The 26,889-nt window shown below is 39.3% G+C and overlaps 1 protein-coding gene and 1 non-coding gene across 6 annotated transcripts in view; one reads left to right on the forward strand and one right to left on the reverse strand.

Annotated features, from left to right (window-relative positions):
• The window catches only part of USP37 (ubiquitin specific peptidase 37), an 83,133-nt gene that overhangs the window by 12,330 nt on the left and 43,914 nt on the right, over positions 1–26,889 (forward strand). For 4 of the 5 annotated variants that reach the window (XR_009550637.1, XM_060193892.1, XM_060193891.1 and 1 more), the window contains exons 3-12: positions 1,758–1,929; positions 6,756–6,853; positions 8,891–9,069; positions 10,171–10,248; positions 16,416–16,513; positions 17,048–17,132; positions 18,758–18,919; positions 25,216–25,347; positions 25,521–25,644; positions 26,692–26,882. Coding sequence is in view for 4 of the 5 variants with exons in the window: in XM_060193892.1 (XP_060049875.1) it covers positions 1,758–1,929; positions 6,756–6,853; positions 8,891–9,069; positions 10,171–10,248; positions 16,416–16,513; positions 17,048–17,132; positions 18,758–18,919; positions 25,216–25,347; positions 25,521–25,644; positions 26,692–26,882 (1,319 nt within the window). In the remaining variant the exon portion in view is untranslated. Of the gene's footprint in view, positions 1–1,757; positions 1,930–6,755; positions 6,854–8,890; positions 9,070–10,170; positions 10,249–16,415; positions 16,514–17,047; positions 17,133–18,757; positions 18,920–25,215; positions 25,348–25,520; positions 25,645–26,691; positions 26,883–26,889 lie in introns of those variants that run through there. The other variant, XM_060193894.1, reaches the window with a different exon arrangement.
• On the reverse strand, positions 13,668–13,768 carry LOC132539716 (small nucleolar RNA U13). The gene has a single exon (XR_009551042.1). It is a non-coding gene; the product is annotated as a small nucleolar RNA U13 (small nucleolar RNA).

Genomic DNA, 26,889 nt, shown 5'->3' on the forward strand with positions numbered 1-26,889 from the left:
TGATCGTTGTAGTGTCATTATTCTAGGTCCTCTGTATATAGGATCTCATTTTATCATTGCAAAAAGTAATTACTTTTGTTTTCCCATTTGGTTTTGGTTTTGGTGGGATGGGTGGTTGGAGGCTGGGAATGAACCCAGAGATTCACATGTATGTATAGCACCACCTCTGAGTAGCCTTCCAGGGCCAGCTCCCCCCCCCCCATTCTCTCTTTTGTACTCCAGGGAGAGATGAGAGAAGCAGAGACAGAGAGCATAGAGAGGGAGAGACACAGCATCATCCATAGCATGCCTCCCCATTGCCCCATGCTATACATTATGGACCCCAGCAGTACTGGAACTCAAACCCAGGGCCTGATGCAAGTAAGACTTATACTCACTAGGTGAGCCATCTCCCAGTCCCTTTACTTATCTTGGTATGTATGGCATTTAAAAACATGTCTTGGGAGTTGGGTGGCAGCGCAACAGGTTAAGCGCATGTGGCGCAAAGCGCAAGGACTGGCGTAAGGATCCCAGTTCAAGCCCCGGGCTCCCCACCTACAACAGTAAAACAACCAGGGCAACAAAAGGGAAAATAAATAAATATTTTAAAAATTTAAAAATATGTCTTATGGGGGCCAGGTGGTGGCACACCTGTTAGAGTGCACATGTTACCATGCAAAAGGACCCAGGTTCAAGCCTCCAGTCCCCACCTGGAGGGGGGGAAACTCCATTAGTGATTAAGTAGTGTTGATTGTCTCTCTGTCTCTCCCACTGTCTCTCCTTACCTCTCAATTTCTGTTGCCAATCAGTAAATACTATATTTTAAAAAAGAGTATGTTTTAAAATTTTTCTTCACAAAAGTATAATCACGCTCTTTTAAAAATATATTTATGTATTTATTTTCCTCTGTGATAGAATGAAAGTTAAAGAAGCCTGCATAGATGGCTAGAAAAGGAAAAAAGATACATTTGTACAGTGTAAAGGTTTTTGAGGGCTTTAGAGAGTCTGGATTTTTTTTTTTGAGGATTATCATTTAGGTTAACGTGTCCTTTACATTGCAGCTATCTCAGCTATTTGGTGTGTATCTCACAATCTTGCTAAAGGGAAAAGGGGGAAAGAAAGAAAAGCCTCTACTCCGGTATGGCTTTGTGAATTGGTGATAGTTTGCACATCTAGGCTTTGAAACTTAACTCACTGCATTGTAGAACTTTTCTGCTGGATCTGAAAAATATCCAGTCTGCTGTTGTTAAACAAAGAGTGCTAGAATTTATTGTGTAAAATATATTTTTTAATTTTTTATATTTATTTATTTTCCCTTTTGTTGCTTTTTTATTGTTGTAGTCGTTGTTGATATCGTCGTTGTTAGGACAGAGAGAAATGGAGAGAGGAGGGGAAGACAGAGAGGGGGAGAGAAAGAAAGACACCTATAGATATGCTTCACCGATTGTAAAGTGACTCCCCTGCAAGTGGGGAGTCGGGGGCTCGAACGGGGATCCTTATGCCGGTTCTTGCGCTTTGCGCCACATGCGCTTAACCCATTGCACTACCGTTGGACTCCCAAGAAATACTTGTAAAGTATGTGTTTGCTTCTCCTGAGCAAGAAATCTTTGATTTACATATATCAAGTAGTGGGAGCAGGGCCATGAGCTACAGTAATATGGGGAGACTAAGAAATGTAAGTTAGTAGGTATAAAGTTCAGTATTTATTATAAACAGCAATAGCATTATTACTATACTTTGTTTTTAATAGTTGTCCAATTTTCTTTTGTGTTAACTAGCTAAGTCATAATATTAAAAACGTGGTGCTTCGGCCCAGTGGAGCAAAACAAAGCCGCCTGATGTTAACTCTACAAGATAACAGCTTCTTGTCTATTGACAAAGTACCAAGTAAGGATGCGGAGGAAATGAGGCTGTTTTTAGATGCAGTCCATCAAAACAGACTTCACACAGGTGAGCAGTAATGGTTCTTGGGCTTGACATTAACAGTTATATAAAAGAATACTGATAGACTCTAGGCCATTATCCTTGGTGAGTATTACTGCAGAGTATTAATGATTGAACTCAACAGCATAAGGATTTTCACTGTGGCTAAATGGGAGTTATTTCTGGAATACAAGGTTGGTGCAGTGTAAGAAAAATCACTGTAAAACACCAGATTAAAAAGATGATAGTAGGGGCCGGGTGGTGGCACATCTAGTTTAATGCACATGTTACAGTACACAGGGACTGAGGTTTAAGTCCCCAGTCCCCACCTGCAGGAGGAAAGCTTTGCGAGTGGTAAAGCAGTGTTGCAGGTTCTCTCTGTCTCTCTCCCTCTCTATCACCCCTTTCCCTCTCGATTTCTGGCTGTCTCTATCAAATAAATAAAGATAATTAAAAAATAAATGGGGGTCAGGCACAGCAGGTTAAGCATACTTGGTGCCAAGCACAAAGACCAACGTCAGGATCCCGGTTCAAGACCCCGGCTCCCCACCTGCAGGGTGGTTGCTTCACAAGTGGTGAAGCAGGTCTGCAGATGTCTTTTTCTCCCTGTCTCTGTCTTCCCCTCCTCTCTACATTTCTTTCTGTCCTATCCAACAACAGTAATAGCCACAACAACGATAAAACAAGGGCAACAAAAGGGAATAAAAAAGCCTCCAGGAGCAGTGGATTCATGGTGTAGGCACTGAGTCCCAGCAATAACCCTGGAGGAAAAAAAAGATGAGAGTAAAAAACTACATGATGTGGGAAAAAAATTGATAAAATTCATATATATAATCAGAGCACTGCTCAGCTCTGGCTTGTGGTGCGGGGGATTGAACTTGGGTCTTTGGAGCCTCAGACATGAGAGTCTCTTTGCATAACCACTATGCTGTCTACCCCCACAAAATTCTATACCTATTCATGATAATTCTTAGCAAACTAAGAATTGAAAGAAACTGCAATAAAGGCCATATATCAAGCTCACTGCTTACATCATACTTTGTAGTGAAAAGCGGAGACTTTTGTGAGATCAGAAATAGTGTAAGAATTCATTCTCTTACCACTTATTTATTTTTTTAGTTTTTAATATTTTTATTTATTTACTTATTGAATTGAAAAGTTTAACATTGGGGGAGGGTAGATAGCATAATGCTTATGCAAAGTAATTGTCATCCCTGAGACTCCAAAGTTTCAGGTTCAATCCCTTGTACCACCATAAGCCAGATTTGAACAGTGCTCTGGTTAAAAAAAGAAAAGAAAAAAGTTTAACATTGTCAAACTTGGGGAGTAGATCTGAGTAATGGGACAGAATGGAAAACCATGAGCTTTGGACCTCTCAGATTTAGGTTTGAGTCTTGTCTCTGCTTATTACATCCTGTTTTGATTTTGGACAGATCACTGAGTTTCAGTTTCCTTATCTCTAAAATGAAAGTTACATATTTTCCTAATTTCAGGAGTTATAATAGAGTTGGAACTCATAAATATATGGTGTAACTGTTGTATGAAAAACATTCACTAAGTCATTGTTGCTAGAGAAGTCAGTGAAGGGCTAAGCCAACACATTCTGTGCTCTTCAGCAAGTTATTTAAGTATTTTAGTATATTTTAGTATATATTTATTATATATACTTTGTAGGACATGAATAAGAATGAATATCAAAATAATCTGAGGATGGCTCCCCTGGTAGGGAAAATGTGATTATTCTTAAGGACTGGGTTTGAGCCCCTAGCGCCGTGTGGAGCACCATGGACAACACCAGGGGAATTTCCATGAGCAGTTGAATGGTGTTAATGCACCTGCCCCTCTCTCCCTCCCTCTCTCCTTTTGTCCCTCAGTCCCTCTCTCTCAAAAGGAAAATCAAGTCAACTGAAAGTGGTAGAATTATGCATGCACAAGGCCCTGGCAGGCAATAAAACAACTTGGAAAGTATGAATATTTACCATATAATGTGTGTCATTTAATATGGGGGGAGGCAAATAATTGATGAATGTGTTCTCTAGATAGGATGGCTAGCTAGCTATCTAAGGAGACAGTAAAATTCCTTTCTTCTGCCATCTAAATACATTGATTCAATTTTAATGTAAAGAATAGAGTGGTAAAAATGTTTTTTTAAAAAAATATTTGTTGTTGGGTGGGTGGGTTGGGAGAATATAGATCCAAGAAGGATGACAGAGGACCTAATGGGGGTTGTATTGTTATATGGAAAACTGGGAAATGTTATGCATGTACAAACTATTGTATTTTCTGTTGAATGTAAAACATTAATTCCCCAATAAAGAAATTAAAAAAAAAATTGTTGGAGTAGGCACAGCACAGCGGGGTGAGCGCATGTGGCATAAAGCGCAAGGACCCGAGTAAGGATCCTGGTTCGACCCCCCTGGCTCCCCACCTGCAGGGGGCTCGCTTCATGAGGGGTGAAGCAGGTCTGTAGGTGTCTTTCTCTCCCCCTCTCTGTCTCCTCTCTCGATTTCTCTCTGTCCTATCCAACAACAACAGCAGCAATGACAACAGTAATAATGGCAACAACGGCAAAATGGGAAAAATGCCTCCAGGAGCAGTGGATTCGTGGTGCAGGAACTGAGCCCCAGTAATAACCCTGGAGGCAAAAAAAAAAAATTGTTAATTAATGAAGTGGGGCAGTGGTTTGTAGAGGGGGAACCAGATCATCACTCTGGTACACGTGATGCCCAAGATTGAACTCAGGATTTTATGCTTGACAGTCCAGGGCTTCATCCACTGTACTATTTCCTGGGCCCTGGTAAAAGTATTTTTTTAAAGAAGGGATTGTATTTTAATAACTATATGTAAAAGATGTTTCTGAGTGTGACATAAAAACCAGAATCAGTAGGAAAAAAGATTAGTAACTAGGGCTATGTGAGGCATTTAAATGATCTCATGGTAAGAAAAAAACGAAGGGGGAGTCGGCCCAGTAATGCAGTGAGTTAAGTGCTTGTGACCCATAACGCAAGGACCAGTATAAGGATCCCTGTTCGAGCTCCCGGCTCCCTACCTGCTGGGGAGTCGTTTCACAAGCGGTGAAGCAGGTCTGCAGGTGTCTATCTTTCTCTCTCCTTCTCTATCTTCCCCATCTGTCTCCATTTCTCTCTGTCCTATCTAACGACATCAGCAACAATACCTACAACAACAAAAAAAAGGGCAACAAAAGGGAAAATAAATATTAAAAAAGAGATAAATCAAAAAGAAAAAACAAAGAGAAAATTTAGCCATAGTGACAGTTAATATTGCTAATGTAAAGACCTGGGAGGTGGTGTGATGCTGAACTGTTGGACTCTCAAGCATGAATAGTCTCTGGCAGTGCATATGCTAGAGTGATTCTTTGGTTCTTTCTCTTTCATTAATAAATAATATCTTTTTTTTTTGAATGCATGTTGTTAATACACAAAGCCCTGCTTACCAGATCAATAAGAAAAAAGACAGTCCAGCAGAGAGAAGCTAGAATAGCACATTGGGCAGATGTGGTACTGGATATCAAACCTGAATTGTTTTCCCTACAACTGTGGTGCTCTACCACAGAGCCACAAACAGCATTGTTTTCTTTGAAATCGTAGCCATTTATGGAGGCTGAGAGATAACCAGAGCACACACTTTACCATGTGGAGGATCTGGGTTCCAGCCCTAGGGAAGCACTAGCACAGGAAAGCTTCAAGATCAGTGCAGTGGTGTATCTCCTTTTCTTCTTTCACCCTTTTATCTCAAAAAATAACAACAAAAAAACATGAAAAACTCCACCAAGAGCAGTGGAATCATGCAGGCTCAGAACCTCTGCAGTAACCCTGGTGGGAAAAAAAAAAAGAAGCAAGAAAGAAGCCATTTACTCATTCTGCTTGCTCAATTTGTGTAGAGTTTACTTTATTGGAAGTATTCTGACATTGGTTCTGACATGTTTCTTTGGCATCTAGTGCCGAAGTATTTATGCCAGAGCTTATAATGTCTAATTTTTCCATAGAATTAACTATTGTCAAGTACCTAAATGAAAGGATTTCTAACGTTTTATTTTTACATAAAAATGTTACCCTTGGGACTGGGAAACTGCTCACCCAGTGGAGTGTACACTGCCATGTGCAAGGACACAGGTTCAGATCCCTGGCACCATATGGAAGTATCATACATGGCATCAGGAGAAACTCCATGAACACAGTTGTTTCTTTCCATTCCCCCCCACTCCTATCTCCATCTCTAATTGGAATTACTTTTTTAAGAAAATTACCAGGAACAGTGGAGTCTCATATATGAGACCCAGGCTGAAATATGCATATATTCTTTTATTGCATAGTGTCAAAGTCTTGTGTGTAATTTAAGTTTTTGTGACTAATTTTCCCAAAGAAGATAGGTATATTTTATTATTAACATAATAGCCAGGTATATATATATCTGGCAGATATGATGGGACCTCATACATGCAAGACAGGCACTCTGCCTGTTGGGCTACCTCAAACTGTCCTGTCTCTAAATTTTAATTATTACATGTCTGATGGATGCTGGGTGGCAGTACCCAGTAAAGCACAGGATACAATGCACAAGGACCATCTTTCAAGCCCATAGTCCCACTCTGCAGGGAGGAAACATCACGTACTTTGAAATAGCAGTGCAGGTGTCTCCCCCTCTACCTCCACTATCCCTCTAAATTTCTCCTTGTCATAGTAAGTAAATAAAAATAATTTACATATCTGATGCACTTCTACCAGAAATTATTGGTAAACATTCTAAAACTTCCTTCCATTTTTTTTTCAGTATTATATAATAGTATCATTTTTATTAAGTGACTTGGGATTTTTTTTTTTTCTTGTCACCAGCCATGAAACCTCAGGGGTCTGGTAGCTTTGGAGCCGTTCTGGGCAGCAGGACTTCACAGAAGGAAACCAACAGGCAGCTTTCATACTCAGACAATCAAGTATGTTCTTTGGATCATTTTAACTTTTAAGAAAATGATTGTCATAGATTTTTTTTTAAAGGTACTTTCAGAAATAATGCAGATTGTAATTCCTACTAACTATGGAATTGTCATAATAGCATTTACCGTTTTGATCATCTTAATTAGTATTTTTATGGAAAATAAGATTTTAAAATGTATACTATTTTTTCCTCCCTATATATAAATTTACTGCACACATTTAACTTTTACTTGTTGCTTTGTGATGATGAGCTGCAGTAGAGCATAGCTTTGGGGTTAGAATTGGGCTTGGGACTTTGTACTGTCACTTGATTTGCTGTGGGTCATTGGAGACATTCCTTTACTGTCCTGAGGTTTTGGTCCCACCTGTAAAATTGAGACAGTAATTGTGTTTTAAGGTTTACCATCAATTAATGCAGTAAACATACTTAGCTCAATAATAATGCTATTGCTATTTGCACCTGTTATTTCTGTGACATCATTTGGGTCTCTTCTACATTATGAATTTTACCCCTACATTATATAATATGTTATTAGTATTATATGCAGTATTCTCCTGAGCATTCTTGGTCTGCCTTTAGGGTAGACTGATTCGTTTTCTGCAAGTGGATAATATCTTTCTTAGTCTCCTTATCATTCCATTCATTTCATTCCTCTAAATTACAACCTCCCCCAAAGCTGTAAGAAGTACATGTGGCTTGACTTTTAAGCTGTAGCAATTCATTGTCATTGTTGCTCCTTTTGTTCTTATCTATGACGTTTTATTTTATTGTAATCTATTTGGATTTTTTTCCTTTAAAATCAGTCCATGCTGGTCACTAGTATTGAACCTTTTATTTTTTTAATTAACATATCAAGGGTATACTGTTTGACTTTTAAAATTTACAAGAGAATGATTGTAGAATTAAATTTGAGGCTCAGTTTCAGTACTTGTACATTAGACTCAGCAGAAATTACTTTAAAATACACTGATGAGCTTCATGAATGGTAAAACAGGGCTGTCTCTTTCCTTCTCTACCTCCCCTTCCCTTCTCAATTTCTGTCTCTATCCAAGAATAAATTTAAAAATTAATTAAAGTATACACTGATCATTGGGTCTTATCCCAAGCCAGTAAGCCTAGATTTTCTGGAGATGGGATTCCAAGTTGTGTGGATCTTTGAAATTTCCCCATAAGCAAATCCTCAGTCTAAAAGTGTGCCACTTATGGGGCTAGCAGATAGCTCACCTGGTAGAATGCACTTTAAAAAAATGAATTAATGGAGCAGGGGTAAATAGCATAATGGTTACACAAAGAGACTCATGCCTGAGGCCCCCAAGTCCCAGGTTCAATCCTCCGCACCACCATAAGCCAGAGCTGAGCAGTGCTCTGGTTAAAAGGAAAAAAAAATTATGGGGCAAGGTGGTGGTACACCTGTTTGGGCACATGTGCAAGGACCCAGGTTCAAGCACCTGATCCCTGCCTGCAGGGGAAAAGCTTCACTAGTGGTGAAACAGGGCTGCAGGTATCTCTCTGTCTCTTTCCCTTTCCTTCTCTGTCTTCCCCTCCTTTCTCACTTTCTTTCTCTTTTGTCTGTATCCAACATTAAGTAAAAAGAGTAAAGAAAAAAATTTAAGAAAAGAGAATTATTTATTAATAAATGAGATGGGAGAGTGGAGAAAATCTGACCATATGCAGTGCTGGGGGTCAAATTTGAGACTTTATGTTTAAGAGTCTAGTGCTTTCTCCATGGCACTACTTCCGGGACCACTGAATACATGCTTTTTACCGTATTTGTTTTAGTTATTGGCCACCACAAGAGATCACCATGCAAAGGGGAAACTGAAGAAGTGTTGCATTGGTGCTGTGGTACTTGTCTTCTCTCCACTTTTCTTTCTCTGTCTCTTTGTATCTGGTAAAACAAAACAACAACAACAATAATAATCCACTGGGAGTGGTGAAATCATGCAGATGTTAAGCCCCAGCATAGCCCTGGCAGCAAAAAAAAAAAATGTCAATTAGTTTGAAGATTTAGCTGTGTTAAACTTTATTCTTACAGGTCTCTTCAAAAAGAGGAAATTTGGAAACTAAAGATGATACTCCATTTCGAAAAGTTCTTGGTAATCCAGGTAGAGGCTCCAATAAGACCACAGCAGGAAGTGGAATAACTATCACGAGGACTATTCCCACTTTGACATCTACATCAACACCTCTTAGGTCAGGGTTTATAGAAAACAGGTATGAAAGACTTTTTCTTAGTCATTTTCTGTACCTTCCTGGGTTTTTGAAATGACAAATAACTTAAGAGGTAAAAAGGAGATTATCCATTGAGTAAACTGTTAGAAGGAAATAGAAAGTACATTTATATAGTATGGAGCGGGGCTAGATAGTATATTGGTTATATAAAGAGACTGATGCCTGAGCCTCCGAAGTTCCAGGCTCAATTGCCAGCACCACCATAAGCCAAAGCTGATCAGTGCTCTGGTAATAAACAGAAACAAAACATAAAAAAAAGAATCATTCATATAGTATGTGTCTTAAGTGGTTTATGGCAAGGATGTATTAATCATACTGATGAGTAGTACATTTGAATGTGATATAGAGAATTTGATAGCACTAGTCATGTTCTGTTTTCTCATATTACGGTTAATAATTTCTTTTGTTTCTGTTTTGTTTTACCAGGACAGTGATCAGTTCTGGTTTATGGTAGTTCTGGGGATTAAACCTGGGGCCTTTAGTGCCTTAGGGAAAAGTTTTTTTTTGTCTCCATGGTTATCATTGAGGCTTGGTGCCTGCACTATGAATCCACTGCTCCTGAAGGCCATTTTCCCCATTTTGTTGCCCTTGTTGTCATTGCTGTTGTTGCTGGATAGGACACAGAAATTGAGAGGGGGGAGAGAAAGACACCTGGAAACCTGCTTCACCGCTTGTGAAGTGCCCCCCTGCAGGTGAGGAGCCAGGGGCTCGGACCAGGATCGTTACACCAGCCATGTACATTTAATCCACTTTGAACTGTGACTTTTTTTTTTTTTTTGGTCGCCAGGGTTATCACACTGCTCAGTGAGGGGATTATGAATCCACTGCACCCAGCAGCATTTTTTTTTTTCCTATTTTATTTGATAGAACAGAGAAAAACTGAGAAGGGGAACGGAGATAGAGAGGGAGAAAGAAAGACATCTGCAGACCTGCTTCACCTCTCAATGAAGTTTCGCCCCTGCAGGTGGGGAGCAGGGGCTCAAACCTGGTCCTTGCTCATGGCAAGTGTGTACACTCAACTGGCTATGCCACCACCTGGCTCCCCTTTTAGAGGCTTTTTAAAAACAATCTTTTTCTTTACAGAACTGAAAAGAGGAAAAGAATGCTATCATCTGGCTCAGAGTTGAATGAAGATTACCCTAAGGAAAATGATTCATCGTCGTAAGTTGCTCTAAGAACGTTTTGTAACTAGATCACTGTTTCTTGTAGTGGTAATTACAACTGGTAGGGATGATAAAGGGAATGTTGTTTGTTTTATGAGAATTCCAAAGATAGAAGAGCAGAGTTTAAAATATTTTGGTTACAGTAGATTGTAGACTCAATATATTGATCTGTATAGAGGCTTTGGCCATAGCTATTTGATCATTCATTACACTTCTCCAGTCCTAGCTTTTAAAATCTGTGATAGGTGCTGAAAAATCTGGAACTGGAGAACTCTAAGCACATATTTCTTGATGACTGCTCATCTTACGTAAATCCTCTTCCCTCTTTCCTTTAGAAGGGAAGAGGGGAGATAGAGAGTGGGAAGTGGGAGGTGAAAGAAAAAGACTTTCAGCTCTGCTTTGCTGCTTGTGAAGCTTTCCTCCCCACAAGTGAGAGCCAGGGCTTTGACCCCAGGTCCTTGCACATGGTACTGTGTGTGCTCTACCAGGTGTGCCACCGCCTGGCCTCCCTGCAAAACTTCTAGCCTTATTCATCTGAAAAATTACCCTCTGATGAAAGGTTACCTAGGTTCTAAGCAAGGAACAGCAGTCTCTAGAGGTACTTCCTGGGTTGAGCAAATAGGGATGCAGGTTCTGCAACAGGATATCACCAGCTTAGAATTCTCTTCCTTTCATGGGAAGGTTGTTGGGTGGGTTGGTTTCTGTAGAAGAAATTTACTTTGCAGTTATAAGTTAGTACCTCAACTAATACTATAACAGAAATTAGTGATAGCTATCATTTGAGGTCAAAGGGTTACCAGAAAGGAAGAGAGAGAGAGAGCTAGAGAAACTTTTTTTTTTTTTTGCTTCCGGGGTTATTGCTGGGGCTCAGTGCCTGTATTACGAATCCACTTCTCCTGGAGGCCATTTTTCCCATTTCGTTGCCCTTGTTATTGTCATTATTATTGGTGTCATTGCTGTTGTTTTTGCTGTATAGGACAGAAAGAAATTGAGAGAGCAGGAAAGACAGGGGGAGAGAAAGACAGACACCTACAGACCTGCTTTCACCGTCTGTGAAGCGACCCCTCTGCAGGTGGGGAGCCGGGGGACGCAGGGGCTCAAACTGGATTCCTTAAGCTGGTCCTTACGCTTCGTGCCATGTGCATGTAACCCGCTGTGCTACCACCCGACCCCTAGAGAAACTTTAAAGAAAAAAATTTTATTTACTTATTTACTCCCTTTTGTTGCCCTTGTTGTTTTATTGTTGTAGTTATTGATGTCGTCATTGCTGGTCTATTTGGTAATTGGTATTTTGGTTCTGCTGCTTTAACTGTTGTACAAAATCAAAGAAGGTGATAGAAATGGTTTAGTTTCCTCATCTGGTCCCTGTGAACTCAGATTCCTTTTCTCTTTCTCATCTGCCACACGTTTTAAGGTAGCTTCCATTTTGCAAACCATTAACTGCTTCAGTTTCCAATCTCATGTCGGCATCCTCTTGGTAGGAAAGAATCAACAAGTAAGGGTGGGGAAGAAAAACTTTTCAGTGGATTGGGAATTTCTGTGCTCATTTTCTGCATATTTATTGGCTAGAATTGGTCATATAGTTATGTCAAATTATAAGAAAATCTAGGAAATATGACTAGACCCAGCTTAAAAAAATTTTATATATATATTTATTTTCCCTTTTGTTGCCATTGTTGGTTTTCATTGTTATTATAGTTATTATTGTAGTTGTTATTGATGTCTTTGTTGGATAGGACAGAGAGAAATGGAGATGGGGAAGACAGAGAGGGGGAGAGAAGACACCTACAGACCTGCTCCATCGCTTGTGAAGTGACCCACCTACAGGTGGGGAGCCGGGGGCTCGAACTGGGATCCTTATGCTGGTCCTTTTGCTTTGCACCACCTGCACTTAACCCGCTGCACTACCGCCTGACTCCCTAGACCCGGTTTTTTAATTTGTTTTTAATAGGGCAGAAGTACACAGCAGTTATTGGGGACAGCTGAGAGTTTGCCATAGTCTCCTCTGCTGGTGACAGAAATGTGCTTCTCTTAATTCTTTGCATAAATAGAATTTTCTTAGCTTTTACTCATGGAGACAACCTCTAGATCTCGTTTAAGTCATTGCATCTAATTCAGAGTTCAGGATCTCCAGATGACTTGTAGTTCTTTTCCTAAGATCAGGTATGCCTTGGATTGTGTGCCTTATGGCAAGGTACCTAAAAACGAGATTAAGCTATAATCTTCTGCCACATTTCCATACAGAAATCACTGATCACTGCTGGAGTAGGCACAGGATAGCCACAATTTTTTTTTTTTCCTTTCCAGGGAAAAAAATTTTTAAAGAAAAGAATAGGAAAGCAGGGTGGGTCGATAGTAGCAATAAGTCTTGGTAGACAGAAATTGTGAAAACATTGAAGGCAGCGGAGCAAGTTCTTGGTGAGCCCATCTTGCATTATCTTTTCTACCGTTAGCGAGAAATTCCTCTGGTTGTAAGTACTCTGTGTGACTCCTGGCTTGGCCCTCTGTTAGTTTTTCTTTGTTGTCTTTCAGGCAATAGCTAGATTAAGTTTTGAAGACTTTGGGCCAGTAAGAACTGCTGCTTTTTCTAGAATGGGTGAAATTTGGTGTAATTGATTTGCCTCTACATGGTTGGATTCCTTCAGTGACAGTACTCAGGGGCTGAGTGTCAGTCTTTACTGCTGACCATTTGGTAGTTGGGGGGTTGGCTTAGCAGTGCTAGACACGCATACATAAGACCCCTGCTCAGTGCCTGGGCACCACATATGCTGGAGAAGAACTTTGGTCTCTTTCTCATGCAATGATAAGTCAATTGGGCGTTATGAGCAGCAGTAGATAACCCAGCCTTGGTGAAAGCGAGTCCTTACCACAGGCACCATGCACAGCTTTGATCTCTGCCACCATGAGCTCATTATTTGTGAGTTCCTTAGAAAAACTGGAATAGCTGGTGGAAGATCAAGGAGCATCTGCTAGACAAGCTACCCTGCCTGATTGTTTAATGTCTCTGTGATGGGATTCTATAATGGTGGGCATTAAAACAGAAAGCAGGTCTTTCCCTTTGTATATGCACACTTCCATGCAGCTATCCATTTACATTTTTTAGAAATCACCTCTCCCGTATCTTCCTGGCTTGCTCCAGCGAGGTCCCTCACCATCCACCAAACTGTTTGCCACCACCAGGGAGTCCATGACCTACTTTTTCCTTCACACAAAGTGCAGTTTGTAGTTTTCAAACTGCAGAGTGAACAATTTCCTTTCTTTATCTTCTTGTTTCTCGGGGAGGTTCCTTAGTGTAGCTGTAGTGCAAACAATTAATTTCCAATTTTGTGGTATGCTGAGATAAACCAGACCCCAGAGTTTTTCCTTCTCTTTCAGTTAGGTACAGGGGATACCCTTTCCTTATTTTGCTTTTGTTTGTATCAAACAGGACTGTGCTGGTGTTGTAGCAAGTTTTGTGGGAGGCACAGCTCACACAGCTGCATGAAAACTCAGTCATCACACAGAGACTACAGAAGGATCTTACATTACTTTTTTTTTTTTTTTTAATGTAGACCTGAAGCCTTGTGCATGTGTAATACCACAGTTCCCAGACCAACTTTTTTTTTTTGTTCCTCTTCCCCAGGGCTAGTGCTATGTCTCAGAGCCCACCATTCCCAGCAGCTTTTTTTTTTTTTTAATAGATAGTGAGGGATGGAGATAGAAAAGGAAAGACTCTTCTCTCCTATGGCACTCTCCACTGCTTGTCAAAGTTTCTTCCTACAGCTGGTGACTAGGGGCTTGAACCCAGGTCCTTGCACATAGTAATGTGCACACTCTACAGGGTGAGCCACCATCTGACTTCATTTGGCCAGCATTTTACTTTACTTGAGGGGGTTGGAATGGAAGGAGACAGAGGCAAAATGCCACTGTTCCTCTCCAACATCTTTGGAGTTCACCCCCTGGTACAGTTTATGGTGCTCCTGTATGGTGCCAGTGCTTGAGCGCAAGGTCTCATCTAGGTTAAGGTGTACACCCCATCTCTTAGCTCTTAACTCTGTCCTTATTATTTACTTCTCATGCAGGCCCACTCCCAGACACCACTTCTATGTTATGATAGATTGATTCCTGCTACAATCTCTTTATCTTATGACCTCCTGTGTATGACAGCCAATTCTGCTTGCATAATGGCCTTAATGACTCATAGTCGGATGCTCAGCCTTTCCAGGGGCTAGTAATATACCAGAAGCATGTCTTCAAATGCTCTTAAGTCCTAAGAATCTAGGCTGTAGTTCCCCTTTGGTGATCATTTATACATTGCATCTTTTTAAAAAATACATCTACATGTTTAAATATTTATTTTATATGAGAGGACAGACAGAAATTGAAAGGGGAAGGGGAGAGAAGGGAGACACCTACAGTACTGCTTTACTGCCTGTGGAGCTTCTTCCTTTAGGTGGGGACTGGGGACTTGAAACCAGGTCCTTGTACATGGCAGCATGTGCACTCAACTGGGTGCACCACCACCCCGACCCCCATTCATACACAGTGTCTTTATCTTTAAGTTGGAAGTTGACTCGATTGAGTTGACTGTCATTTACTCTTCAATTTACCAATACTCATAGCATTAGCCAGTGGATTCCATAGTCTTTTCTGACTGTCTATGCTGTACCAGTTGTTTATTGTCATACAACCGCGACTCTGAAACCTGCTGACTTCTAGTAACTTCTCATTATTGCTGATGAGTCGGTGCTCAGTTAAGTGACTCTGCTCATTTGGACCCAGTTTAGCTGACTGTGACTGGAGTTTCATTTTCTTTGGCCTCCAGGGCCACTTGGTTGGTTGCCTACTACAGGAATATAGACTGACTGATGGTTGGGGTGATAAAAGTGTTTGATTCCAGGTGTCTTTCATCACCCAGCAGACTAATCTGGAATTATTCACATAGTAGTGTCAGGGTTCCAGTGGAAATGGACATGTTCATGGTACTTTTAGTCTCAAGGTCAGGATTTCTACTCTGCTAAGGAAATCACAGGGCAGCCCCATTAGGGTGTGGGGAAATAGACTGTATTTCTTGTTGGGATATTGGGTACACAGAAGAGAATATGTTGACTCATTTTCAAATCAATTTATTAGCATATACTTTAACATCTATATATACAATTAGTAATATTTTAATGTATCCCCCATAATCCAGTCCTAGAATACTTTTAATCTGTTGTCTGCAACAGGGTTTATTTTAGGTAGTTCTCCTAAAGTTAGTATTTTTAGACACAGCATAAACATTTATCTGAATGGATCTGCTCTACTTACATATGTTCAAGTATTTAAGAATAGAGGAGGTGGAAACGGGCTTGTATAAGAAATCTTAAGTGTGTGTTCATGAATTTAAAATAGATTAGTCACTGAACTGAACTGAGGTTGACAGTAAACAATATTTAAAGTTAAATAGACTGTGTTAACATGGTGGGTTTTGTTTGTTTTACCTTTAAAAACATATACATTATTAAACTTTAATAGTTTTTTTAAAAAGGTTTATTTACTAATGAGGGATGGGAAAGAGGAAGAAAGAACTTATAAGAGCAGCACTCTGGCATGTAGGATGTTAAGGGTTCAACTTGGTATCTCATACTTAAGAGACCAAAGCCATATCCACCGGTAGTACTACCTCCCTGCTTAACTCAGTAGTTAGCATTTTAAATTGATCTTTTGGTTCTAGTAGCTATGTCATTTAACCTGGCCTTGTGTTTGACTAAAGAAACCTGTGTAGGGCGGGGGAGATAACATAATGGTTATGCAAAGAGACTCATGCCTGAGTCTTCAAAGCCCCTGGTTCAGTCAGTCCCCCACCCCATCATGAGCCAGAGCTGAGCAGTGGTCTGGTTAAAAAAAAAAAAAAAAGTTATATAAACTTGCTGTCTAATTTGACTCCTGTATAAAGAATGTGTCTTTTTAAGTTTTTGCTTAACTACTGAAGTGAAGCTTAAGTTGACTCTTGGTAGTGAAAGATTGTTTTCAGAGTTTTCACTTGCTTGAGTCTTTAGCCTCTTAAAGACTTGTAACACCTGTAGCCTGTCTTTGAAGGAAATTAATAGATTGAGCACATGAAATGAATTTAAGGACCACTATTTAAAGTTTAAGAACTATATCTTTATATATCTATGTATTGAATTAAATTATTAACTGTAGGAACAACAAGGCTATGACAGATCCCTCCAGGAAGTATTTAACCAGCAGTAGAGAGAAGCAGCTGAGTTTGAAACAGGCAGAAGAGAACAGGACCTCAGGTAAGTATTTGATCTTTATGTATGATAGCTGTATGCTACATGTCGTATTAGACAAGAAATAAGACATTAAAATTGGGTCTGGGCTGAGTAGACAACATAATGGTTATGCAAAAGACTTTAATGCCTGAGGTTTCTAGGTCCCAGGTTCAATCCCCAGCACTACCTATAAGCCAGAGCTGAGCAGTGCTGAACCACCCCCCACCCCCACCCCGAATGCTCTTCTAACATACACAGTGCCAGGATTGATTCCAGGACCTCGGATGTGTAAATTCTGAGTTCTACCTGCTGAGCCATTTTTCTAGCCACAGTATTTGATTTTTTCCCCCAGTATTTGTTCTTTAAACATGTATGTGCTGTGTGTGTGTGTGTGTGTGTGTGTGAGAGAGAGAGAGAGAGAAAGAGAGAGAAAGAGAGACAGGGAGAAAGATAATTTGATGATAAAAGAAAAAGGTTAAAATACCAATGGGCCCAATGTGTAATTTTATTCATGAAAGGTTGATGTAGGAATTAATTTGTGCTGTGTTTGGTTTTTAGGGTTGTTACCTTTGCAGTCATCGTCCTTTTACGGTAGCAGATCTGGATCTAAGGACTATTCTTCTGGCAGCACTAATCTAGACAGGTATGCAGTGGGTATTTGCCTGTGAAGAAGTTGTCTTCAGAATACTAAATGATAGGATAGGCTTTGTATTATGCCTTATTAACAAAATTCACGAGAATTTGAGTCCTCTTCTTGATCTTAATTTTAGATAAGAAGTACTCTAGAAATATTTTAGTTCAAACCTTTTATGTTGCAGAGCTTAACTGTATAATTATACCTCTCCAGGCCATTGTTGTATTTTTGTTATTATTATTTTCACTTTAGAGAGCTCACAGCACTGCTCACTGTGGAGCTTCACTGGGTGCTGTGATGCTCTGGTCTGGTGCCAGGGTTAGACTCTGGGCTTTGAACATGGTCAAGACTCTTGCTTTACTAAGTTAGCTGATTCTTGATCCCTAATTCAGTCTCTTAAAAAAAAATGTTTTCCATCTTCGTTTCTTGGAGTTTCGGCTAAGATCAAGTGTAAAAAAATTGTTTTCCAGTTTCTTTTATTGGGAAAAGCTAGACATAAATTCAGTTACAGATCCTATAGATAAAGAGTATTTTTTTCATACAGCTTATTGCCTATAAACATAATATTTGGGCTGGGGAGACAGCATAATGGTTATGCAAAAATCTTATCAAGCTTCAGGCTCCAATGTCTCAGGCTCAATCCCCAGAACCACCAGAAGCCAGAGCTGAGCAGTGCTCTGGTATTTCTGTATTACTCTGTATCTCTCTCTTATTAAAATATATTTTATACCACACACAAACACACACGGTATTTACTAAACACTCATTGAAAAAGTTTGATCATGGGATGAAACTTGGATGTAGTGTATATCTAGAAAGTGAGGGGCGGGCAGGCTGTGGCACAAATGGTAGAGTGTACATAATACCATGCTTAAGAACCAGATCGGGAGTCAGGTGGTAGTGCAGCGGGTTAAGCGCATGTGGCGCCAAGCATAAGGACCGTCGTAAGGATCCTTGTTCGAGCCTCCAGCTCCCCACCTGCAGAGGAGTCACTTCACAGGTGGTGAAGCAGGTCTGTAGATGTCTATCTTTCTCTCTCCCTCTCTGTCTTCCCCTCCTCTCTCCACTTCTCTCTATCCTGACAACGACATCAATAACAACAATAATAACTACAACAATAAATAAATAAATATTAAAAATAAAAAGAACCACATCAAGCTCCCAGTTCCCACCTGCACAGGGGAAACTTCACAAGTGGTGAAGCAGTGCTGTAGGTGTCTTTCTCTCTTCCTTTATCTTTCCCATCCCTCTCAATTTCTTTGTCTCTATCCAATAAATAAGTATATAATTTTAAAAAATCATTAAAAAGATAATGGTAATGCTAGTATGTAATAGCTATACTGTAGGTCCTGTTTAGGGTTGTTTTTTTTCCCTTAATAATAACTTACACAAACCTATTAGGTAAAAAAGTACTATTTGTGTGGTCCGGGAGGTGGTGTAGTGGATAAAGCATTGGACTCTCAAGCATGAGGTCCTGAATTCAATCCCCGGCAGCACATATACCAGAGTGATGTCTGCTTCTTTCTCTCCTCCTATCCTTCTCATGAATAAATAAATAAATTCTTTAAAAAATCATATTTTAAAAAAAAGCATTATTCAAATTCTTTTGCTTATTCCTTGTCCTTTTTTTATAGGACTAATGTTTCAAACCAAGCTCCCTCAGCCAAAAGAAGTTTGGGCTTCCTCCCTCAGCCAACTCCTCTCTCTGTTAAAAAACTGAGATGTAACCAGGATTACACTGGGTGGAACAAACCACGGCAGCCCTTTTCTTCTCATCAGCAGCAACAGCTGCAGGGGTAGGTAAATTATTTTATTTTACCTTCTTTTTAGTGATTGATCATATGTGGGTTTTTTGCTTGGTGTGAAAAAAACAAATGACAAAAGGAGTCATGTTAATCATATTTGCTCACTTACTAAAGATTAAGCACATTGGGGCCAGGTGGTGGGGCACCTGGTTGAGCACACATGTTACAGACGCATAAGGAGCTGAGTTCCAGTCTTGGTTGAGGTCCTCAGTCCCTACCTGCAGGGGGAAAACTTTACAAGTGATGAAACAGTGTTGCAGGTGTCTCTCCCTCCCTCCCTCTCTGTTTTTTGCTTGTCACTCAAATAAAATTAAATATTTAAATATTTTTTAAAAAAAGATTTAGCACACCTACCCAGAAGTAGTGTTAAGTTCATTATATAGCTGCCAAACAAAATTTGGACTTTAGAATATTTATATACACGCTTCCCACACTGAAACTAGAATGTTCCTGTGAAATTTTTCATAAGCTTAAATGACATAAATCAAATGAGCACTTTTTAAATTATATGGACTTTTTTTTAATCATTCACAAATCTAGAAAGTAACCTGCCAAATTGTACCAAACACACAAAATCTAAAATAATACTCACCTAGAACAGAAATGATATATTAAGTACAGTCTTTATGAAGAATCAGTGGGTCTGGGGAAGAAGCAGCTTGGTGGTACCATGCTCACTGCTTGGGGAACACAACTCTATAATGGCTTGTTGTAAAAAAAAAAAAAAAAAAAATCTAAACACTTGGAGGTTTTTTGCCTATTGTTGTAAAAGTGAATATCCTTTTTGTATTTCTATCAGTTAGTGAAAACAGGTGCAAATACAGATATTTCACAAAAGCAAAGTAAAATGTATAAAACATTTTATAGAAGCATGGTATATGTAAACAGAATGTCTTCTGGCAAGGGAATGCAATTGCAATTTAAGAAAATAGGAGAAAGGTAAGATAAAAATAAGATAATTATATCATAAGGAGTGGGTTTAAATCAAATTTTGTTAAAACCCAAAGAATTTCTAAAAGATATATAAGTAAAATGACAGTGTTACAAATCCTTGTTTCTTAAGCTTTAAAATATCATTTCTGTTTAAAATACAGAACTATTTCTAAAAGAGATAAGCATTTTTTCTTCATTGAAACTAAACAAAAGCTACCCTTTTCTGACAAAAATGTTTGAGAACATAGAAAATCAGTAGATATTACCTTGAGTCCTAAAACCAGTTATTTCAGGAAAAAGACTGGTTACCTGCTATCTTAACTTTGCACTGGAGATGTTACATCTGTGTGGATTAAAAAAAAGACACTAGAAGAACTTAGAATCCTAGTGAATGGGCTGGGGAGCATAATGGTTCTGCAAGACTTTCATGCCTGGGGCTCTGAGGTCTCAGGTTCAATCTCCAGTACCATCATAAGCCAGAACTGAGCAGTACTCTGGTTTTTCTCTGTATCTATCTAACACCCCCACACACTAAAATAAATAGTAATAAAAAAGGAAGACAACCCAGTGATGCATGCACTGGAGCAGTGCTCTGGTTTCTCTCTACTCTAATAGTAAATAAATAAAATATTTTTTAAAAGAATCCTAGTGAATTGGTGATGAAACTATCTTGAAGCATTTATTCAGATGGCAGGGCTGAAATTAACTACACAACAACTGATCTCACCTGATTTATGGTGGATCTGAGGATTGAACCTGGATCCTCTGATCCTCAGTCATGAAAGTTTTTCTCAAACTGCTGTGATGGCTCCCTGACAAAATTATACTATATACTAGGGAGTTTTGAAAATCACACACATGTCTAAGGGCTTCCGTGCAAAATGACATAAATGAACCTCAGACTTTCACTTCTGGTTAATCTGTTAACTCCCCATGTAGGAAGTGAAAGCTAGGAACAAGATTATGGTTATTCATATAGGCAGTCAGGACTGCTCCAGGACAAAGCCAATCTGCAAAGCCTAGGAGAGATTTTTCTTCTTATATTTGTACTACTGCTTCTTTCCGTCTCCCCCAATATTGAAAGGACCTGTCCAGATATTAGCTAATTGTGAGCCAAAGGTATAGAGACTTCAGAGGCCACACATAACAAGTAGTTTTCTACAAATAATTTAGAAAAAAAAATGCATCAGGCAAACAGTTATTGCAAGCAGTGAAAACAAAAATCTTTTAAGTGTTGGTGACCCACAAGGAGATAGCACACTTGGTAGAATTCAGTCTGTCATGCACAAGGACCTGTGTTTTAGTCCCTGGTACCACACAGGAGCACCGAGGCCCAGAGAAGCTTCTTGAACCGTATAGCCATGCTGTGGTGGCTGTGCTCCTATCTTTTCCACTTTCTACTCTCCCTTTCTAGAAAAGTCAGAAACAAAGGCAATCACACAGGTGTGAAATCCCATCACCATGAAACAGAAGGTTAAATGTTAGATTTTATGTAATATGTACTTGAGTGTCATTTCACGTCAATAGCCTAACTGTATACTTAGGAAACTAGTAAGACAACTAACTAACCCAAAAGTTAGTAGAGGGAAGACTCAAATTTCGTTTTTTTGATAGACTAAATGGGGTGGGGGCAGGGAACTGTGGCTCACTAGCACTTAAAATTTATCTGTTTTCACTGCTTGCTATAGCTGTTTAGTTGGTGCACTAGTTTTTATCTAAACTGACAAAATATTTTTTCAAATAAAATTAGAAATGAAAGTGAATATATTCCTAGCAACATTTCAAAATGACATTCAAAAAGAGAATATCATCATTAGTGTTAGACTAAAAGGCTGAGTTCCTAGAAGCAGAATTGTTCAGCTTCCACATTTTCTTTTTCAAGAAAATGTGGAAGTACCTAGAAGGTAATGAAAAAACAACAAAACACATATATATTACTTTTGTTAAAGAAGAAGAACTAAGAAAGCACACATATATTTACTACCTGTTTACACAAATATTTAAAATAAAGACATACAAAGGTAATGATTATTTTTGTTTTATCAAAATATAAAAATTACTTTGTTCTTAATTATAACAAAATACAGATGCTTTCCAAACCTTTAAATTATGACTTTATTAAAAAATACTTACTCTCCCAGTGAGCATCACATAGAAATGTCAGAATCAGATTTGGAGGGCAGGGGTAGGTAGCATAATGGTTATGCAAAGAGACTACCATGCCTGAGGCTCTGAAGTCCCAGATTCAATCCCCCGTACCATCATATGCCAGAGTTTAGCAGTGTTGTGGTAAAAATAAATAAACAAACACATAAATAAAATTCTATCTACCATAAGAAAAAAAAAAAAAAAAGAAGAAGAGGAAGGAGAAGAAGAAGATTTGGAGCCTCTCAAAAGATGAAGATATGGGGCCAGATGATGGAGCACCTGGTTGAGTGCACATATATTTTTAAATATTTTTTATTTATTATTTATTCCCTTTTGTTGCCCTTGTTTTATTGTTGTAGTTATGATTGATGTTGTTGTTGGATAGGACAGAGAGAAATGGAGAGAGGAGGGGAAGACAGAGGGGGAGAGAAAGATAGACACCTACAGACCTGCTTCACTGCTTGTGAAGTGACTCCCCTGCAGGTGGGGAGCGGGTGGGCTCAAACCAGGATTCTTATGCCGGTCCTTGCACTTTGCGCCATGTGCGCTTAACCCGCTGCGCTACTGCCTGACTCCCTGAGTGCACATAGTAACAGTGTTCAAGGACACAGGTTTGAGCCCCTGGTCTCCACCTGCAAGGGGAAATTTTTGTGAGTATGATGCAGGGCTCCAGGTGTTTCTCTCTAGTTCCCCCTTCCCTTTCTATTTATGGCTGTCTCTAGCCAATAAAAAAAAAAACTTTTAAATATCAAGATCATTATTATGTCAAGATAGTTAACTTATAGAAAACACAAAACTGCACCAAGGATGGAACAGATGAGGACTTTCAGAGTTAATGCTTCTTTTTTGATTATTTAGATGACTTAGCTGGGAAATAGATTTTCTTGTAGTCTAGATTTGGGACATGGAATACAATGGGGAGAGGTGAACCAAGGAGAGAGATTGCCTCCTTCAGTAAAGAAACATAAGTGAAGTGAGTCAGGTAGCACAGCAGGTTAAGCGCATATGGCGCAAAGCCCAAGGACTGGCAAGGATCCTGGTTCAAGCCCCCAGCTCCCTACCTGCAGTGGGGTCGCTTTACAAGTGGTGAAGCAGGTCTGTAACTCTCTGTCTTTCTCTTCGCCTCTGTCTTCCCCTCTTCTCTCCATTTCTCTCTGTCCAATCCAACAATGACGATGACAACAACAATAATAACAACAACAAAAAATAAGGGCAACAAAATGGAAAAATAAATAAAATAATCAGGCAAAGTCTTTAAAAAAAAAAAAAAGAAGAAACATAAGTGACAACATAGGAGTCTTACAGCTGTCCAGAATATAAATGGTGGGCACCAGCAGATAGCTCACCTAGCAGAGTGGTACCTTACCACGCATAAGACCCTGGGTTTGAGTCCTGGCATCACATAGTAGTTAGTATATAATGCATGCCACCAGGTGAGCAAACTAGGAGCTGCATAGTTTGATATAGACTCTGTTGTTTACCTTTTGGCTTTTGCCTTTGTTTTTGGTGTCAGATAAAAAAAATCTGTGCCTAGCCCAATATCAAAGAGTTCACCATCTGTGTTTGTTTATATTATTGTTATTTGTTTTAAGTTTTTAAAAATATTTTATTTATTATTGGATAGAGACAGAGAAATTGAGAGGGGAGGGGGAAGTAAGAGGGAGAGAGAGAGACACCTGTAGTCCTGCTTCACTACTTGTGAGCCTTTCCCCCTGCAGATGGGGACCAGGGGCTTCAACCTGGGTCCTTGTGTACTGTAACACGTGCACTTAACCAGGTGTGCCACCACCTGGCCCCTGTTTTTAAGGAGTTTTATGGCTTCAGATCATACATTCAATTCTTTGATCCACTTTGAATAAAATTTGTTTATGGAGTTACATAGTGGCCCAGCTTCAGTCTTTTGCATATGGCTAATCCAGTTTTCCCATTTAATAAAGAAACTGTCAGGAGGGGGAAGATAGCATAGTGGTTATGCAAACAGACTCTCGTTCCTGAGGTTTCCAAGTCCTAGGTTTAATCCCCTTGTCCACCATAAGCCAAAGCTGATCAGTGCACTGTTTTAAAAAACAAAACAACAACAACAACAACAAAAACTGTCCTCTGACAGTTACTAAAGTACTCTTGCCTCTATAAATTTATTAACCATTATGCTTGAATTTACTTCTGGGTTCTTTATTATGCCAGTACAATATTTTGACTACTCCAACTTTGTAATGTAGTTTAAAATCAGGGAGTATGATGCCTTAAGCTTTGTTTTTTTTTGGCCATTTTTTGTTTTGTTTTGTTTCCCCCTCAAGAATGTTTTATTATTTGGGATTGGGGGTGGTGGTGACTTCATATAAATTTTAGAATTTATTTGTCCTATTTCTGTGGGAAAAATGCCACTGGAATTCTTTTTTTTTAAGGTTTTTTTTTGTGCTTTTTTTTTTTTTTTGGTGTGTGTGTGTGTGTACGCTTTTTTCCCCCTTTTGTTGCCCTTGTTTTTATTATTGTAGTTATTATTTTTTTTGTGCTTTTTTTTTGTGTGTGTGTGTGTGCGCGCACGCTTTTGTTGCCCTTGTTTTTATTATTGTAGTTATTGTTGTTATTGATGTTGTCATTGTTGGATAGGACAGAGAGAAATGGAGAGAGGAGGGGAAGACAGAGGAGGAGAGAAAGATAGACACCTGCAGACCTGCTTCACCACCTGTGAAGCAACTCCCCTGCAGGTGGGGAACCTGGGGCTGGGACCGGGATCCTTACTCTGGTCCTTGTGCTTTGCACCACGTGTGCTTAACCCGCTCAGCTACCTGGAAGACCCCCTGGAAGTCTTTTCTTACCTTGAAATCTTTTAGCAGTACTAACTCTTCTCATGAGCACAGAATATACTTTTGAAAGTGTATACTTTTGAATGTATATTTTCAAAGTGTATTTTTCTTGAGATGGAATTAAGTTGTTAGAATGCATTTGTTCTCAAAATCTGCCCTGCTGAGCACCCCGCCCCCTTTCCTGGCAGCAATAGCACATCTACTGGGATTTTGTTACCAATGCACACAGATCTTTCTCTGAATCTCCTGAATCAGAAACTCTGGCTTTGGGGCCCAACAGTATGTTTCAAACCCTCCAGGCATTTGTGTTACATACTAGAGCAAAAAGCCCCCTGCTTTTGGGAACATATTTCCAGGAACTACTGCTGTAATCAAAAGTACTATTTCTTTCATTTTCAGCTTCTCCAATTTGGGAAATACCTGCTATATGAATGCTATTTTGCAATCTTTATTTTCACTTCAGTCATTTGCAAATGACTTGCTTAAGCAAGGCATCCCATGGAAGAAAATCCCATTGAATGCACTTATCAGGTAACACTTATCATTGTTTCATACTTGCTGAGTAACCGTTTACCTTCTTAATTATAGAATAATGAAATTTTAGCCACTCCAATTTTAAATGTCATTGGTAGCAGTCTTTAAAATACTGTTTCACCTAAGTTTTGCAAAACTTGATAACTTGATTTTTTGTTTTGTTTTGCCAGACGCTTTGCACACTTGCTTGTTAAAAAAGATATCTCTAACTCTGAAACCAAAAAAGATTTACTCAAAAAGGTTAAAAATGCAATATCAGCTACAGCAGAGAGATTCTCTGGTTATATGCAGAATGTAAGTACTAGTTCTTTTTAAAATATTTTAGAGATGGGGAAATGGAGATATTTTTAGTGTTAGATTTTTATTTTGTGTATGTTTTCACTGCATTTTGAAAAACCTGAGGTCTTAATAGTTCAATATGACTCTCCTGTAAATTGTCATATTTTAATAATACAGATGTGGATTGCTAGTGTAGAAATTCTGGCTGTTCTTGCTTTTTTATTTATTTTTTAAAGAAAAGCCATCAGATTTTGTTTGTTTGTTTTTAATATCTTTTTTTATAAATTTATTCCCTTTTGTTGCACTTGTTTTATTGTTGTAGTTATTATTGTTGTCGTTGTTGTTGGATAGGACAGAAGAGAAATGGAGAGAGGAGGGGAAGACAGAGAGGTGGAGAAAAAGATAGACACCTGTAGACCTGCTTCACCACTTGTGAAGCGACTCCTGGGCAGGTGAGGAATGGGGGGCTCAAACCAGGATCCCTACTCTGGTCCTTGCGCTTTGCGCCACCTGCACTTAACTCGCTGCGCTACCGCCCGACTCCGAGATTTTGTTTTGTTTTACACAATCACTGCTTAGCTTGTGGCTCCTTGCAATGCTGAAGATTAAATCTGGAATCTTTCACATGGCGGTCCATTGCACTAAAAGTGAAGGAGTGATTGATTTATTCACTAATGCTAGTTTGTCTGATAGTTAGAATGTACAATGCAACATTTTTGTTTTTCTCATTCTCAGCACATGTACCTCAGAGTCACCAGAGTGAGCCAGATCTTTTTCACGTGTGTTATTGACCTCAGAGTGTTTTAAGTGTAAATTTTCATTTCTTCTTCCCTTTCCTTCCTTCTCTCCCTCCCTTCCCCCTATCCCTTCCCTCTTCTCTCTTTCCCCAACCCTGGGTTAGGGTGATACTGAGAATTGAACCTGGGATCACTGAGCCTCGGGCATGAAAGTCTTCTTGCATCACCTTTATGCATTTGTGTTTTAGTTAGACAAATCAGCATTTGAGTAAATTGTCGCTGTGGCCATGACTCTGATCTAATTAAGGATATTATGCCTTCTTAGGATGCACATGAATTTCTAAGTCAGTGCTTAGATCAGCTGAAAGAAGATATGGAAAAGTTAAACAAAACATGGAAAACCGAACCATTCCCTGGAGAAGAAAATTCACCAGATATATCAGCCACCAGAGTATATACTTGCCCTGTTATTACTAATTTGGAGTTCGAAGTCCAACATTCCATCATTTGTAAAGCGTAAGTA

The sequence above is a fragment of the Erinaceus europaeus genome, chromosome 7 (genome assembly GCF_950295315.1).
Source record: "Erinaceus europaeus chromosome 7, mEriEur2.1, whole genome shotgun sequence".
NCBI classification, from domain to species: Eukaryota; Metazoa; Chordata; class Mammalia; order Eulipotyphla; family Erinaceidae; genus Erinaceus; species Erinaceus europaeus.